This window comes from Microcaecilia unicolor, chromosome 1 (genome assembly GCF_901765095.1).
Source record: "Microcaecilia unicolor chromosome 1, aMicUni1.1, whole genome shotgun sequence".
NCBI classification, from domain to species: domain Eukaryota; kingdom Metazoa; phylum Chordata; class Amphibia; order Gymnophiona; family Siphonopidae; genus Microcaecilia; species Microcaecilia unicolor.
Window position 1 is genome coordinate 233,987,540 of NC_044031.1, and position 18,615 is coordinate 234,006,154.

General features: G+C 46.4%; 1 protein-coding gene across 3 annotated transcripts in view; it reads left to right on the forward strand.

The window, feature by feature from the left end:
- Positions 1-18,615, forward strand: part of ZNF830 (zinc finger protein 830) — a 107,237-nt gene that overhangs the window by 76,810 nt on the left and 11,812 nt on the right. For all 3 annotated transcript variants that reach the window (XM_030204784.1, XM_030204799.1, XM_030204792.1), the window contains one exon: positions 13,290-13,370. In XM_030204784.1, coding sequence (XP_030060644.1) covers positions 13,290-13,370 — 81 coding nt within the window. The remainder of the gene's footprint in view (positions 1-13,289; positions 13,371-18,615) is intronic.

An 18,615-nucleotide genomic window follows, 5' to 3' on the forward strand; every position in this document is an offset into this window, starting at 1 on the left:
TTTGTTTCTTTTGATCCCAACAGGAGGGGAGTCGCCATCGGAAAAGGCACAATCTCCAATTGGCTGGCAGACTGCATATCCTTCACTTACACCCAAGCTGGGCTGACTCTGGAGGGCCATGTCACGGCTCACAATGTTAGAGCCATGGCTGCGTCAGTGGCTCACTTAAAGTCAGCCTTCATTGAGGAGATTTGCAAGGCTGCAACCTGGTCATCAGTCCACACATTCACATCTCACTACTGCCTCCAGCAGGATACCCGTCGTGACAGTCAGTTTGGGCAGTCGGTGCTGCAGAATCTGTTCGGGGTTTAGAATCCAACTCCACCCTCCTAGACCCATTTTTGTTTTTTCCTGGCTGCACTCTGTTAGTTGTTTATGGTTTCAGGTCAATCTTATTATGTCCTCGCAGTTGCGAGGCCCAATTGACCAGTGTTTATTGTTTTGAGTGAGCCTGGTTGCCAAGGATACCCCACATGTGAGAACAAGCAGCCTGCTTATCCTCGGAGAAAGCGAAGATACATACATGTAGCGGGTGTTCTCCGAGGACAGCAGGCTGATTGTTCTCACAAACCCGCCGACCTCCCCTTTGGAATTGTTGTTTGTTTATTATTTGCTTTTTGATTAAACTGAGTGGGAATGCTCACGCGACGGGCGGGAAGTCGTCCACTCGTGCGCGGTTCACGCTCCAGAAGGCTCTGGCAAAACTTTTAATTTTGCTGTGAAAAAAATTTGCAGTCCCCCTGTATTCTCATCTTTTGCATTCCTATCGAACACCTCCTTAATGAACCCTGTACTCTCCCCCTTCCCTCTCCACTTTTCATCTCTTTGAAATTCCCCTCTTCCCCCATCCCCTTCCCCACATCCGTATATAGGATCGTAGGCCTCTTAATGTACGCAAATTCCTGCTGATCCTGCAAAGGAAGTGTGTACCCCAGTTCCTCCCCACCTCTTCTCTCAATTTCAGTTGTCTAGTTACCTAAAAGTCACATACAATCATTTGCAATATTCAAACCACTTACAAAATTCAAAACATTATCTTAATAAAATGTAACATAGTGCACTCTACACCAGCCTCTATTGTATTGCAGTCCAGCCTTTCTAGTATAAAGCTCAGGTCACGGTGGAGGTGGCCATATCTTTCATCAAAGCTTGCCGTTTCATCCGACTGCTGCCCTTCGAGACCCATTGCCACTTTGGTTGCACCCCTAGTGCCGCAGCTGGTTTGTTCATCTTCAAGTGCTGGTCCTGGTTCTTGTCTGCCGGCTCAGGGAAGAATTTTTTCACTTCTTCCTGTGTGTGGACTTGATGCTGTTTACCTTCCATATATAATTATAACGCAAATGGGTTGCGCCGTTTGTATAAGACCCCTAACTCTCTCATCCGTTACGTGACCGGTCGCAGCTCTATCCGGTGATTAAGGGTCGCGCCTGCCAGATCTTGATACACCTCGATTGAGTAAAAATCCCACTGAAAATTCTCCGCTTTCCTTGCTGCTTGCAAAATTTTCTGCTTTCCTTGCTGCTTGCAAAATTTTCTCTTTCACGTTATATTGCGCGAAGCAGCCCACTGCATCTTTCGGTTTATTATTGTGGGATGCTCCCAAGGACCTGTATGCTCTGTCCAGTTATATGAGATCCTCGCCTGTTCCCAGAAGTGCCTTTGCGATGGACTGTATTACAATTTCACAGTCTGTATAAGCTGGGGTTTCAGGTATCCTGCGAAAACACAAATTGTCGTCTGCTTCTATTTTCAATATCCTCTAATTTGTCCATTAACGTGAGATTAGTGGCCCGCAGATCCTGGAGCTGAGAGTCCACCATCTCCAATACTTCTGTATATTAATCTATTCATTGTTCTGTGTCCTCTACTGTGTGCCCCAGGTCCGCTATCTCATGGTGCAAGTCCGTCCACCCGCAGTGTCGTTATTTCTTCTCAGACCACTTTTAAGTCTGTCTTTAATTTCTTGGAGCCAATCCTGTGTCTTTTTCAGTGGTTCACCAAAGTTCTCCTGTTCCTTTCCTGCTAGAAATAGATCTTGAGACTGCTTCTTTTGGGCCGGAACCAACTCATGCGCCATCGCCGCTGTTTGCTCTACCGGTCTCGTGGTATTAGGCCCCTTCACTCCTCAATAAGCAAAACTAAAGAAATCAACTATTCCACTTGATTTACTCATGTTCTTCAGATCAGGATAGCACCTAGAGGTTAGTGTGACCTCAAATTGTAAATTTAGCATTCTTGGTAACTGCGATTATACTCAAATATGGGGGTTATTGCATGGAACTAGTCTTTCACGCAGCCATGCTGCGCGGTGACGTCACTTTCCTCCAAGAGTAAATGTTTTCTAGGATAAATTCTGTTTCTCAAACTATATAATCTAGTTAAGCCCAGTCACAGGTTGTAGTTTGGTTGATTGAGCTTGGTCAATTATATATAATAATACCTTGGTCAATAATTATAAATAAAACGTATTAGTGCTGCTGAGCATACAGTTCTATACGGGACCAGGTTGTGGGGGATGGGGAAGAAGTAGTGCTGGATATAGTAGGAGAAGAAGAGGAATGAGAGATACTGGATTTCATGATGGTGGAGGGGAGGGAGAAGGACATGTGCAGGCCCTCGTGGGGAGGAGGGGTGAAGAGGAAGGGAGACTGGCATAAACCTAAGTAAGATGGCATTTGAGGGGGACAGTTTGGTAGAGATGGATCTCTTTGGCACACACAGGTCAGTGACATGGCTACACATGGGAAGATATTTGTCAACTCTCCTTCAGCCCTTTTGGACCCAAAGTGGTCCCATCTTAAAAATTAGTGAAGACCACTGGCCTAGGAAGTGGATGTCTGAGCTGTATCTTTTCTTCATTGCTGGTTGTATTGCCATAATCTGGCACTGGAGTCAAATATAGGAGTGGAAAAACATTTTTAAGATGCCAATACAAAAGCTTTATTTTTTTCCTTGTAACTTTTGTTTTATCTATTATTTGAAATTTTGTTGCTATTTTGTTCTTTTCATGTTGGCTTATTTTTTTCTTCTTTTTGCTGTTGTCATTTTGGATTTTTTTTTTTTTAATTTAATCTGTGCTTATTTGAATTTATTTTTCTTGCTTTTGTTTTATTTTTGTTTTTTCTCTCCTCTAGTGCCTTTTGTGCTAGCAGGGAGTAACCTGGACCCTGAGGCTCTGCCCTGGTCCTCGGGCCAGATCTGCTGCAATGGCAGAAACTTTCTTCAGATCCAGGACAGCCTCAGGTATCAATATTTGGGCAATTGGTCACTCGGGGATTTTTCATCTTTACCAGTGGAAGTATGCTATCAATTAACTTTTTGCATAAGAAAATGATTCAGATACAAATTTTGTTTAATTTTAGAAAACATTTCAATCTGAAGAACATAGTAACATAGTAACATAGTAACATAGTAGATGACGGCAGAAAAAGACCTGCACGGTCCATCCAGTCTGCCCAACGAGAAACCTATAAGTGTATACCTTACCTTGAATTTGTACCTGTCCCCTTCAGGGCACAGACCATACAAGTCTGCCCAGCCCAACCACCAGTCCCGCCTCCCATCAGCGGCTCTGGTACAGACCGTATAAGTCTGCCCTCCCCTATCCTCGCCTCCCAACCACCTCCCCCTCTTCCCCCCAACTGCTCCGCCACCCAATTTCAGCTAAGCTACTGAGGATCCATTCCTTCTGCACAGTATTCCTCTATGCATATCCCATGCATGTTTGAACTCCGTTACCGTTTTCATCTCCACCACCTCCCGCGGGAGGGCATTCCAAGCGTCCACCACCCTCTCTGTGAAGAAATACTTCCTGACATCTTTTCTGAGTCTGCCCCCCTTCAATCTCATTTCATGTCCTCTCGTTCTACCGCCTTCCCATCTCCGGAAAAGATTCGTTTGCGGATTAATACCTTTCAAATATTTGAACGTCTGTATCATATCACCCCTGTTCCTCCTTTCCTCCAGGGTGTACATGTTCAGGTCAGCAAGCCTCTCCTCATACTTCTTGGAACGTAAATCCCATACCATTCTCGTAGCTTTTCTTTGCACCGCTTCCATTTTTTTAACATCCTTCGCAAGATGCGGCCTCCAAAACTGAACACAATACTCCAGGTGGGGCCTCACCAACGTCTTATACAGGGGCATTAAAACCTCCTTTCTTCTGCTGGTCACTCCTCTCTCTATACAGCCTAGCAATCTTCTAGCTACTGCCACCGCCTTGTCGCACTGTTTCGTCGCCTTCAGGTCCTCAGATACTATCACCCCAAGATCCCTCTCCCCGTCCGTGCCTATCAGACTCTCCCCGCCTAACACATATGTCTCCCTTGGATTGCTACTCCCCAAGTGCATCACTTTGCATTTCTTCGCATTGAATTTTAATTGCCAAACGTTAGACCATTCTTCTAGCTTCTTCAAATCTTTTTTTATGTTTTCCACACCCTCCGGGGTGTCCACTCTGTTGGAAATCTTGGTGTCATCGGCAAAAAGGCAAACCTTACCTTGTAACCCCTCGGCAATGTCACTCACAAATATATTGAACAGAAGGGGCCCCAGCACTGATCCCTGAGGCACTCCACTACTCACCTTTCCCTCCTGCGAGCGAACTCCATTCACCACCACCCTCTGGCGTCTGTCCGTCAACCAGTTCCTAATCCAGTTCACCACTTCGGGTCCTATCTTCAGGCCGTCTAGTTTATTCAAGAGCCTCCTGTGGGGAACCGTGTCAAAAGCCTTGCTGAAATCTAAATAGATGACGTCCATAGCACGTCCTTGATTTAATTCTCCCGTCACCCAGTCAAAGAATTCAATGAGATTCGTTTGGCACGATTTCCCTTTGGTGAAACCATGTTGTCTCGGATCTTGCAACTTATTGGCTTCCAGGAAATTCACTATCCTTTCCTTCAGCATCGCTTCCATTACTTTTCCAATAACCGAAGTGAGGCTTACCGGCCTGTAGTTTCCAGCTTCTTCCCTATCCCCACTTTTGTGAAGAGGGACCACCTCCGCCGTTCTCCAATCCCTCGGAACCTCTCCCGTCTCTAAGGATTTATTAAACAAGTCTTTAAGAGGACCCGCCAGAACCTCTCTGAGCTCCCTCAGTATTCTGGGATGGATCCCGTCCGGCCCCATGGCTTTGTCCACCTTCAGCTTTCCAAGTTGTTGATACACACTCTCTTCCGTGAACGGCGCTCTATCCACCTCATTCTCAGGTGTACTTTTGCTAGTCCCTCTCGGTCCTTCCCCAGGGTTTTCTTCAGTGAAAACAGAACAAAAGTATCTATTTAGCAAATTGGCTTTTTCTTCATCATTTTCTACATAGCGTTTCGTTGTATCTTTTAGTCTCACAATTCCCTTTTTAGTCTTTCTCCTTTCACTAATATACCTGAAGAAGTTTTTGTCTCCCCTCCTTACATTTCTAGCCATGTGTTCTTCCGCTTGCGCCTTCGCCAGACGTACCTCTCTCTTGGCTTCTTTCAGTTTCATCCGGTATTCCTCCCCGTGTTCCTCCTCTTGAGATTTTCTATATTTTTGGAACGCTAACTCTTTAATCTTTATTTTCTCAGCCACTTGCTTTGAGAACCATATTGGTTTCCTTTTTCTCTTGCTTTTATTTACTCTCCTTACATAAAGGTCTGTGGCCCTGTTTATTATTTCTTTTAGTCTGGACCACTGTCCTTCCACTTCTCGTACGTCCTCCCAGCCCATCAGCTCCTTCCTCAGGTATTCTCCCATTTTGTTAAAGTCAGCTCGCTTGAAATCCAGGACTTTAAGTTTAGAGTGGCCGCCGTCCACATGAGCCGTTACATCAAAACAAACCGTTTGATGGTCACTGTTTCCCAGGTGCGCAGCCACTTGGACATTTGACACACTATCCCCATTTGTGAGCACAAGATCCAACATGGCTCCCTCCCTTGTGGGTTTGTTCACCATTTGTCTGAGCAGAGCACTTTGGAAAGCATCCATAATCTCTCTACTTCTTTCCGATTTTGCAGACGGAACCTTCCAATCTACATCCGGCAGATTAAAATCTCCCAACAACAGGACCTCTCTTTTCTTCCCCAACTTTTGAATATCAGCGATCAGATCTTTATCTAGTTCTTCCAATTGTGTCGGGGGTCTATAGACAACACCCACGTGGACCAATGTTCTATCCTCTCTTTTTAAGGTGATCCATATCGCTTCTTCCTTTCCCCAGTTCCCTGTCATTTCAGTCGCTGGGATATCATTTCTCACATACAGGGCTACTCCTCCACCTATACGTCCCTCTCTATCCTTCCTAAAAAGATTATAGCCTGGTATGTTTACATCCCATTCATGGGAACCATTGAGCCATGTCTCTGTGACTGCAACTATGTCCAAGTCAGACTCCAAAATCAGGGCTTGAAGGTCAGGAATTTTATTGCTTAGACTGCGAGCATTTGTGGTCATCGCTTTCCATGTACATTTCCTAGTATGTGTTATGGTTTTAGTGATTTGTGAGGGTGTTTTCTCTTTGGGTACCTTCTCATATTTTTGTTCCCCCTTCCTTGCTTTTTCTTCTTTTTCCGCTTCAGTTTTATTTTCAGGAACATCAGAGTGCTGTAGTGGAGCAAAAGAATTTTGTAGTGACAACACTTGTGCGGGTGGATGCTTCTGTGTCACATGATGAAGTCTGCCCGAGCCTACTGTGAACCATCTGTTATGTGGTTTTATTCTTTGAGGCAGTGGTGAGAAGTTATGATTCTGCAGAGTCCTATAAGTTGCTTTAATTGCATTTAATTCTTGCATTACTTTAAAGAGCTCTTGTCTTAAAGTAGATAGCTGAAGACAGATAGGACAAGCTTTAAGTCTCCAGATGATTGGCCTTGAAAGTAAAGCATCACAATTATTGCAGAGAATAAAAGTCATCCTGATTGGTTGAAATGGGTATGAACACGTGTACTATGTTAGAGTAATAGCCTGCAAGACTGCCTGTGTATGATTGGGTAAAGTTAATGAGGACTGGTTTGTCTATAAATGAGTGGCAAACCCTGGGGTGGGTGGGTTGTGGGGTGGGAGGGTGGGAATATAAGTCCCAAAGTGTCAGCTAAATGCTGCTGTGATCAAGGCAATGCTCTAGTTGAATGGACCCAAATGGTCCAGTCTGAGCAGGAATTTTCACTTGATTTAACTTTTAAAACTGATATTGCTAACTTTCCTTCTCACTAAGTCTAAATATTCCCAATAATTTTAGCAGTTCCTCTCTATCAGAGTTTGGCAGGACCAGAAAGAAGGCCAGAAAGAAAGAAAGAGAGAGAGGTTTCACAGTGCTAATTAAAATTATTAAGCAATAAGCATTAAAATTTACAGAGATTATCAGGTAGCTCACCTAGAGAAACCAGCTAGTTGAGAAGTGTGGGGATTTATAGGTCAGAATTAAACCTTTCCTTTGCAGGAGATTTTGGTTCAGATTCCAGCACCTAGAGAAACCAGCTAGTTGAGAAGTGTGGGGATTTATAGGTCAGAATTAAACCTTTCCTTTGCAGGAGATTTTGGTTCAGATTCCAGCACCTGCAAGTTAGAAAAAAAAAAAAAGAAAGTCAATATAGAAAGATAAAAGAAATATATTTCATATCTAAACATAGAATTAAAAAATATAAATTACTGTACAAATATACATATATGCATATTACATAAAAGATACATAACTATAGGGCCTTTTAGCGCACCCTAATGTGGAACTTTCCCGTGCACTATTTTTTACTATGGATTTGAAATAGGGCTCTCTATTTTATTGTTGAAAATTAGCGTGCGGGACTTTCAGAAGTACTAATGTGGACACACTTATCACGTCCTATTTAAGAGGCACTAAGTATTCCTTTGTTAACCAGTTAGCGCCTGATAATGTGAGTGCACAAGCTGGTTAGTGCTCCCACACCCCACACCCATTCCAAAAGAATAAATAGAAAAAAATAAATCGCACTCGATTATTGTGCACAAATAGGGAAATTACTGCAGAATGTTACCACATCCCGCTATAAGTGTCTTTGGTACGCTAAGCCCACATTAGGGCTTAGTGCACCTTAGTAAAAGGCACCTTTATAATTTAAATTTTTTGTATACCAGTTCATCCATATTTATAGACATTTACAACAAAATAATAAGAATGAAATAAAAAGAATCTTAGTTATCCAACTAAAGCACAAGCAACTTTCTAAACTTAATGCTGACTAGTCTCAGTCCTTACTCAAGGGTTGTCTGTTCCCCAGTGCTGTTCAGTATTTTCCTGTAGTCATTTGATACTCATGAAACAAGTAGGTTTTGGAGGGTGGGGGGGGGGGGGTTGATGGTGTTTTGTTGTTTGTTTGTTTTTTTTTGCATGCGGAGGATGATGATTATGTCCTGGGAAAGTGATAGGACACAAGTTTTGGAGAAGGTAAATGGAAGATTAGCAGCCGTCTCACAATGGTTAGAAAAGAACCAGTTGGTTTCAAAAACAGAGATCCTCTTGATTAGGGAAAGGCGAAGGAAAATATTGGATTCTACTATTTTTAATTTGAATATCAATTAGGCTAAGTCTGTTCTATCACTCTGCCATCTGTATGGCACCAGCTACTGTGGATGCCTGTATGGCCTACAGCTGTGCAACTTATCTCCTAACTCCTGCTCTAGCAATGGCCTGGATTTCTTCAGTTTTGGCAGCAGTGTCTAGCTTTAGCCACTGTGCTACATGTATAACATCTGTGATGCATTTACTTATGGTGCATAGCTGTTTCAGCTGACTGCTTTCACTGGTTTTGGTGGCTGACTAGGCACCTCATCTACTGTGCACAACTATTACTACAGTTTTGCTGGATGCTCATATGGCTCGGGCTATACAAGCCACCTACTTTGTGTGATTCTACAGTCTAGTGGTTTTGTAAAGCAAACTCAATAGCACTGGCATTGGACACTGCTGTTATACAACTGCAGGAATTTTCTAATATTGTGGTTTTATTCTCAAACTAATAGGTTTCCATTGTGGGTTGTCCTGTCTGAGTGTCTCATATCTCAGGGCCCTTATGCCCCCTTTCTTGCTCTTACAATGACATTTGAGTTTTCTTGTCTGAATAGAGCACTATTGGTCTCTCTTCTTTACTTTCAACACAGGGTGCTTCTTAATTTTTCTTGGTTGTCATAGATGTAGATAGGGAAGCACAGTTGTTTTTCAAACCTTGATAGCTCTGTATTGTGTATCTGCATTTTCAAAAGGCATTTGACAAAGTACCTCATGAAAGACTCCAGAGGAAATTGAAGGTCATGGGATAGGGAGGTAGTGTTCTATTGTGGATTAAAAACTGGTTAAAAGATAGAAAATTGAGAGTAGGGTTAAATGGTCTGTATTCTCAATAGAGAAGGGTAGATAGAGGGGTTCCCCAGGGGGTCTGTGCTGGGACCATTGCTTTTTAACATATATATAAATGATCTAGAGGTGGAAGTAACTAGTGAGGTAATTAAATTTGCTGACGACTCAAAGTTATTCAAAGTTGTTAAATTGCAAGAGGATTGTGAAACATTACAAGAGGACCTTATGAGACTGGGAAACTGGGCATCCAAATGGCAGATGACGTTTAATGTGAGTAAGTGCAAAGTGATGCATGTGGGAAATAGGAACCCAAACTATAGCTACGTAATGCAAGGTTCCACATTAGGAGTCCTCGACCAGGAAAGGGATCTAGGCTTCATCGTTGTTGATACGTTGAAACCTTCTGCTCAGTGTGCAGTGGCGGCTAAGAAAGCAAATAGAATGTTAGAGATTATTAGGAAAGGAATGGAAAACAAAAATGAGGATGTTATAATGCCTTTGTATTGCTCCATGGTACAACTGCACCTCGAATATTGTGTGCAGTTCAGGTCACTGCATCTCAAAAAAGATATAGTGGAATTAGAAAAGGTACAGAGAAGGGTGACGAAAATGATAAAGAGGATGGGAAGACTTTCCTATGAGGAAATGATACATGTCACGCAGTCTTCCTGAGAATACTTAGAGCTGCGTCTTGCTAGCAATAAAGCTGCCTTGCTTTGGAATTGATCGACTCGGCCTCCTGATGTAGTCCTGTTACAGAAAGGCTAAAGCAGCTAGGGCTGTTCAGCTTGGAGAAAAGATGGCTGAAGGGAGATATGATGGAGATCTATAAAAAAGTAACATTACAACTGATAATCTGATGCTGTGATGGTGGGTGAGTAATTAAAGACTTTTAATTCTCTCTAATTCCTGTAAATTATTTCTATAATATTTTATAAAATTTCATAAGTTGTTTAGAGAATACATAGAGGGGCATAATTGAACGAAAACGTCTATCTCCATGGGCGTTTATCTCCGAGAACGGGTCCGTGAAGGGGCGGACCGAACCGTATTTTCGAAAAAAATAGACGTCCATGTTTTATTCGACAATTTGTGAGCTGGGCGTTTTTGTTTTTCAGTGATAATGGAAAATGAAAGCGCCCAGCTCAAAAACGAATAAATCCAAGGCATTTGTTCGTGGGAGGGGCCAGGATTCGTAGTGCACTGGTCCCCCTCACATGCCAGGACACCAACCGGGCACCCTAGGGGGCACTTTTACAAAAACAAAAAAAAAGGTAAAAGAGCTCCCAGGTGCATAGCACCCTTCCCTTGTGTGTTGAGCCCCCCAAATCCCCCTCAAAACCCACTGCCCACAAGTCTACACCATTACTATAGCCCTAAGGGGTGAAGGGGGGCACCTACAGGTGGGTACAGTGGGTTTGGGGGGGTTGGACGACTAAGCATTAAGCAGCACAATTGTAACAGGTAGGGGGGGATGGGCCTGGGTCCACCTGCCTGAAGTCCACTGCACCCCCTAACAACTGCTCCAGGGACCTGCATACTGCTGCCAGGGAGGTGGGTATGACATTTGAGGGTGAAAATAAAAAGTTGTGAAACATCATGTTTTGTGGTGGGAGGGGGTTAGTGACCACTGGGGGAGTCAGAGGAGGTCATCCCCGATTCCCTCTGGTGGTAATCTGGTCATTTAGGGCACTTTTTGGGGCCTTATTCGTGAAAAAACAGGGTCCAGGAAAAGTGCCCTAAATTCTAGCTACGAACGCATACTTTTTTTCCATTATCGGCGAAAGGCGCCCATCTCTCCTCAGCCGATAACCACGCCCCAGTTCCACCTTCGCCACGCCTCCGACACGCCCCCGTCAACTTTGTACGCTTCCGCGATGGAGTGCAGTTGAAAACGTCCAAAATCGGCTTTCCATTATACCGATTTATTCGTTTTTGTGAGATAAACGTCTATCTCCCGATTTGGGTCGAAATCTAGGCGTTTTTCTCTTTCAATTATAAGGTGGATAGTAACATAGTAGATGACGGCAGGAAAAGCCCTGCATGGTCTATCCAGTCTGCCCAACAAGATAAAACTCACATGTGCTACTTTTTGTGTATACCTGACCTTGATTTGTATCTGCCATTTTCAGGGCACAGACAGTAGAAGTCTGCCCAGCACTAGCCCCGCCTCCCACCACTACTAATGAATGGATTGGAACGGGTAGACATAAATCGCTTGTTTACTCTTTGCAAAAATACTAGGACTAGGGGGCACGCAATGAAGCTACAAAGTAGTAAATTTAAAACTAATCAGAGAAAATATTAGAGGGGTTCAAAAAAGCTTGGATAGCTTCCTAAAAGAAAAGCCTATAAACCATTATTAAAATGGACTTGGGGAAAATCCACTGCTTATTTCTAGGATAAGCAGCATAAAATATACTGTTTTGGGATATTGCCAGGCACTTGTAACCTAGATTGGCCACTGTTGGAAACAGGATGCTGGGCTTGATGGACCTTCAGTCTGTCCCAGTATGGCAGTACTTATGTACTTGTATACTACTTCTGTACTTCCTTCAATTTATCCAGGACTTTACTATAGTTGCAATATTCTCTTTATAGATGTTTTCCTTGAAAGAGTCTTTGAAGGCAACAGCCTAAGACTAAGGCACATCAGTTTGGTTTGTTTCTTGGTCTGCGCATCTCTTCCATGTTCTATCAATGCTATTTTCTATTATTTCTTCTTATCATGGGACTTGCATCCTTCTCCCCTTCCATCCCTTTTGTCTTTCCAGAGCCCTTCTGATTACGCTTGGTTCTATCTTGTAGCTACTGCTGGAAAGGACCTCTAAGGCTATTTCAGATTATTTATCTTTGTAGTGCATTTATTTGCAAAATTCTTTCTCTTTTTTTGAATGTTTAGATCTTTAAGTCCCACTCTATGTTGGGGACATTGATTTGCTATATCCCATTTGTCTAGACTGGTGTGATAGGATGCTAAGGAAAAGTTATGTCTTACCTGTTAACTTTCTTCCTTTAGTCCTATTGGACCAGTCCAGAAGCGTAGCCAGATTTTAATGTCTGGGAGAGCAAATGTTTTGTAAAATAGATGCCAGTGCAAGGCTGCAGGCCCAATTTGCATAGGCACCATTTCGTTCAAAATCAGTTTGGGGGAGTGGCTGCACCCCTTACACCCCACCTAGCTACACCTCTGCCAGAATCCCTCCCTGAATGATTAATTTTATTTTGCTTGCAAGCTATATTTTACAGATATCACTGGTTCTTAAGTTTTTCTAACTTATTGTATGTCACATGTCTCCTGACTCGGTGAAATATGTCAGTAGAGTATATGCCCCACTAGCTGGTAAGGTTATGAACTGATTAAGTCACTTGGTCTTGAAGTTTCAATATTGGTCATCAGGTAGATATTGAGCACCATTAATTGGCTATTCAAAATACTGAACAATCTATGCTGTGTAATACACTTAAAGGGGCGAGTCACAAGATCTATTTTCTTCCTGTGTCTCCATCTGCTGGTAGAGGGACATAACCCATTTGTTTGGAGTGGCCTGACTAAAGGAAAGAAAGTTAACAGGTAAGATACACTATTTACGCCGGCCCCCACAGCCTTCCCTCTGGTGTACTCCCACAGGAAACAGGAAATGATGTCAGAGGAAAGGTTGTGGGGACAGTGTATCAGTTGCTGTTGGCGAAGATCTGCTATTTAAAAGGTATGTGTGGGGGAGAGGGGTTGGGAGTTTTCAGCTGCTGGGGCTTGGGAATCCCCATGAACCCCATCATAATTGTGTTGCTACTATTGGGTGGGCCTGAGCCCACTTGTGGCTACGCCGCTGAAATAGTATATAAGAATTTTAATAAATAGACCTGTTTAAATATGTGGATATGAAAACAAACCTTAGCTTTCAAGAGCACAAGAAGCATCCATTTTCTCCATTTGCCTCCCTTTCTAAGATTATTGCTTTTCTTTCTTTTTGTGTTGGAATAGGTGAGAAAAGTTGATGCTCCCAAAGATCAAATGGACAAAGAGTGGGATGAGTTTCAGAAAGAGATGCGGCAAGTCAATACGGTAAATACTGGCAGTCTGCCTTGCTTGTGAGCCCTTTTTACAGTGGGAAATTCATATTGGTGTTAGTTTGTTGTGTGTGAGAGGTTAGGTAACTGCTACATGTGTAATATCGTTTCTGGTCTCAAAGATCCAAATATTTCAGATAATTATATAAATTGATTCTCGGGATATACCTCGTTTTTGAGACAAGGAGTTTATTTTTTCCAAGAATTAAAACTGGATGTTTTTTCCCCAGAATGTTTTTCCATATGATGCCTTTGAGAAACATCTTTAATGAATCACACTCTTATTTGATATGTATTTAACTCAAGGCTTAACAAATCCCGGACGCCAGGTCCCCATGACGCCTAGAAATTTCATCTTGGCGCCCAGGATTTCTTACCGCCAATGTTTTTTGGGGTTTTTTTTTTTTTTTAATCCTTCCTTGGCTCTGCCATAAACTTCTCCTCTCTCACTGCACAGCAATCGGGCTCTACAGATTCTGGAGCCATGTGGTGAGGAAGTTGGGGAAGTCTCACGAGACTTGAAACCATAAAACTTCCCCAACTTCCTGCACCGCACAACTCCAGTATCTGCAGAGCCTGTTCCCTGTGCAGGGGAAGAGAAGGAGTTTGAGGCAGTGCTGTAAGTAATGGCTGGAGGGGGACCCCCAAGAGAGACTGGGGGAAGGATGGAGGGGGGGTCACAGAGAAGCTAGGGAGGGGGACATGAGAGAAACTGGGAAAGAATGGAGGGCAGCCACAGAGAGACTGGGTGAAGTTTGGGGAGGGGCACGAGAGAGGGTGAAGACTGGAGAGGGGGGCATGAGAGAAACTGGGTAAAGGCTGGAGAAAGGGGGCATGAGAGAGGCTGGGTGAAAGCTGGAGAAGGGGGTATGAGGAAATGGACAGACTTTATGAAGGGTGGAAGAAGTGGTATGAGAGAGAAGCTGATGGGGTCTCAGCCTATGGCAATAAGTGAAATAGAGGCAAATTGCCTCTTTGCTTCACCTATGTAGGCTAGAGGGTGCTGTCACACAGCTGACAACATGCTTTGGGAAGGGAAACTATTGACTTCTGCAATGATTAGCAAAGGCAACTTCCTCATCAACCCTCCAGACCGGTCAAGACGCTTGGGTTATGCTCGCCTACCAGCAGAGGGAGACTGAGAACACAAAACTTGAAACTATGTACTTATAACCTATGCCTAGCCATCTATAGCCAGTATTTTCTCAGTCTCAGCAGAGGGTAGACAGGCAGCCTGTGCAGCTTGCCCGATCTGGATAGGTTTTTGAGTTAATTTTCAGAGTTTTCCTTTGTTTCTGTGCTATTTCTGGTGGATCCCTGTGCCTGGAAGACTTTGGTGTGCTAGGGGTTGCGGGTCCGCTGGGGCCCGTCATTGTCCCCTTTGGGGTGTCACACCCGGGTGGCCGGGTCCCTCCCCCAGTTTGGCTCTCCGTTTGGGCAGCTTTGTGCCTCGGCTGCAGTTTGTATACTGCAGCCTTGAGTGCCGGATGGTGTTAGCAGCAGCAGGGCTCAAATTAAAGGCTGCAGTAAAGTTTGATTGAAAAAAAAAAAAAAAAAAGAGTCAGGCCCAAACGCTGGGGAGAGCTATTGGAGCTGCACTCCGGAGAGACGGAGCTGTTCAGCTGTGGTCAAGGCGCTGAGGTTTTCCTGCTCGGGTGAGTTTTTTTTCTTTGTTCTTACTATTGAGGCACTTGTTTTGGCGGTCAGCTGGGCTTCGCGAAGATGTCAGGGAGACCGCTTCGGTGTAGATCGTGTGCGCGTCGGGGCGTTGACGCAGTGGGCAGCACTTGTCGTTTTTGCGGGGAGCCAAAGCCGCAATCCTCCGTACCGCCGGTGTTAGCGGCGGAGGTTCCCGCGACTTGCGTCCCGGAGGTTGCGGCGCCTTTGACTAGCGGCCCTGCGGCGGTTCCGTTTTTGGCGGGAACCGCCGCCATTTTGGATTCGGCGCTGCACGGGCCCGACGGAATCGGGGGACTGCAGGGCAGTCAATTTCCAGCGCCTTCGGGGGGCGATGCCTTGGGTAGGATCGGGTTTACCCCGGATTTCATTTGGAATTTATTTCAGGCTTGGCAGGCGGGGCCGACTCGAGCGGAGCCCCTTAGTCTTGGGACGGGGGGGGCTAGCGCGAAGAGACCACGTGTAGAGTGGTCTGAGGAGTTAGAAGATTTTTCGCCTCCGGAGTCGGAGGGGGACTTTAGCCTTCTAGGAGAGCAGGAGGGGTCGCTGGCTGGCTATGATAAGGAGCTCGCGCTGCCTGGGGAGGATCCCTCGGTGGTGCGCATTTTTCAGCGAGATGAATTGTCAGAGCTGATTGATCAGGTGGTTGCGACCCTCAAATTTGATCCGGCGGCAGCTCCGTTAGAGGCCGGGAAGCAGGATCCGTTGGTTAAGGGGATCAGACAGGTGTCGTGTACGTTCCCTATGAATGCGGATCTGAGAGAAATGATTACTCAGGAGTGGCAGGCGCCGGAGGCGCCATGTAAGGTGGCTCGGGCCATGGCTAAGCTTTATCCCCTGCCGCAGGAAGATAGAGATTCTTTCAAGCCTCCGACCGTGGATGCCGTGGTGACGGCAGTGACTAAGGCTACGGCGATTCCGGTGGATGGAGGGGCTGCGTTGCGAGACCCTCAGGATAGAAAATTGGAGACTTTCCTAAAGCGCAGTTTTGATTTGTCGGCTCTGGCGTTACAGGCGTCAGTCTGTGGAGGTCTGGTGGCGCGGGCTTGTTTCCGTTGGGCGGAGCGGCTCTTAGATAGTCCGCCAGGGGACAGAGCCTCTTTGACTCAAGATCTGGCAAAGTTGGAGTTGGGATCCTCCTTTTTGGCGGATGCGCTCTATGATTTGTTGCGGGCCTCGGCAAAGAACATGTCTCTAGCGGTGGCAGCTCGTCGGGCCCTGTGGTTAAGAGACTGGATGGCGGATGCTGCGTCCAAGGCCAAGTTGTGTTCGCTTCCGTTTAAAGGCTCTTTGCTGTTTGGTGAAGAGTTGGATAAGTTGGTGAGAGGTCTTAGTGACGCTAAGGTTCCTCGGCTTCCGGAGCTTCGCCCTAAGGCTTCTAGGGGATCCGCGGGTCGTGGACGGTTTCAGGAAGCTAAGCGGTATCGGCCTGGTAGATATTCTGGTGGGACTAGGGGTCGTTTCTTTCAGAGAACCCAGTCCTTTCGCGGTGGCCGTCGTGGAGGGCGAAGTTTCTCTTCGGGAGCGTCCGGTGCGTCCCGTCCTTCTCAATGATGGTTTGGGGGCCCAGCCTCTGGTCCACGTGGGGGCTCGCTTACGCTTGTTTTACCAGAGATGGGCCCAGATCACGTCAGACCAGTGGGTGCTGCAAATAGTCCGAGACGGGTACGCGCTAGAGTTCGACAGACCTCTGTCCGACTTCTTCCTCGTGTCTCCCTGTCACTCTCGGCGCAAGGCGAGAGCGGTCCGAGATACTCTGTCGCGCCTGGTAGATTTAGGGGCTGTAGTACCTGTTCCTCCGGCAGAGAAAGGAAAGGGATGTTATTCCATATACTTCGTGGTTCCCAAAAAAGAGGACACCTTTCGTCCCATTTTGGATCTCAAGAAGGTCAATGCAGCCCTGAAGGTTCCTTCCTTTCGGATGGAAACGTTACGCTCCGTCATTGTAGCGGTTCAGGAAGGGGAATTTCTGACTTCTCTAGATCTGACAGAAGCGTACTTGCACATCCCCATCCTGGAGGCGCATCAGCGTTTTCTTCGCTTTGTGGTGCTAGGGAGACATTTTCAGTTTTGCGCGCTTCCCTTCGGCCTGGCCACTGCTCCTCGAACCTTCTCCAAGGTGATGGTCGTGGTGGCAGCAGCTCTGCGGTTGCAGGGCATTTTGGTGCACCCGTACCTAGACGACTGGTTGATTCGGGCCAAGTCAAGGTCGGAGAGCAAGGAGGTTACCGGTCGGGTGGTGTCCTTTTTGCAATCTCTGGGCTGGGTTGTCAATCGGGCCAAGAGTCACCTAGTGCCGTCGCAGTCTCTCGAGTATCTGGGAGTCCGTTTCGACACGAAGAGAGGCCGGGTGTTCTTGACTCCCTCTCGCATGTCCAAGCTGCAAGCTCAGATCCGTCATTTCCGAGCCCAGAGGGCACTGTCGGCGCGGGAGTACCTTCAGGTGTTGGGTCTGATGGCCGCATCAATAGAGGTAGTTCCCTGGGCCAGGGCGCATATGAGGCAGCTGCAGGGTGCGTTGTTGTCTCGTTGGTCCCCTCAGTCGCAGGATCTGGAGGAGAGTCTCTCTCTGTCGGAGGTGGTTCGTCGCAGTCTCAGCTGGTGGCTCCATTCTCCGAACCTAGCGAAGGGCATGCCGCTGGCCACTCCAAATTGGGTGGTGATGACCACGGATGCGAGTTTGATGGGCTGGGGGGCGCATTGTCTGGGACAGGTGGCCCAGGGACTTTGGACAGTGGAGGAGGCATGTTGGTCCATCAATCGTCTGGAGACGCGTGCAATTCGGTTGGCTCTTCGGTCCTTTCAGAGTCTGGTAGACGGCAAGGCAGTCAGGGTGCTTTCCGACAATGCCACAGCCGTGGCGTATGTGAATCGACAGGGAGGAACGAAGAGTCCCGGTTTAGCGGTAGAGGCAGCAGAGTTGCTGGTGTGGGCAGAAGCACATCTGCAGAGTCTCTCGGCGGGGCACGTGGCAGGGGTGGACAACGTGAGCGCGGATTATCTGAGCAGGCACACGTTGGATCCCGGAGAGTGGGCTCTCCATCCCTCCGTGTTCGAGCGGATAGTGTTACAGTGGGGTCGACCGGTGTTGGATCTAATGGCGTCGTCCGCCAATGCACAAGTCTCTCGGTTCTTCAGTCGTCGAAGAGATTCTCGGGCCGAGGGCATCGACGCGCTGGTCCTTCCGTGGCCGACTCAGCAGTTGCTCTACGTGTTTCCGCCGATCGGTCGTCACTCGGGATTAGTAGTTCTGATAGCGCCCAATTGGCCCCGGCGTCCGTGGTACGGAGATCTGATGCGGTTGCTGGTGCAGGATCCGATTCCCCTGGGGCCTCGGGTGAGATTGGTTCAGGGGCCGATCAAGATGGCCGACCCCTCTCCATTCTTGCTTACGGCTTGGCTCTTGAAAGGCACCGTTTAAGACGCAAAGGTTTCTCGGCCAGGGTGATTGATACAATGTTGCGGTCTCGTAAGAGGTCTACTTCCTTGGCATATGTGTGGGTGTGGCGCATTTTCGAGAATTGGTGTCAGGAGCGGGGCTATGCCCCGTTGCGCGTTTCGGC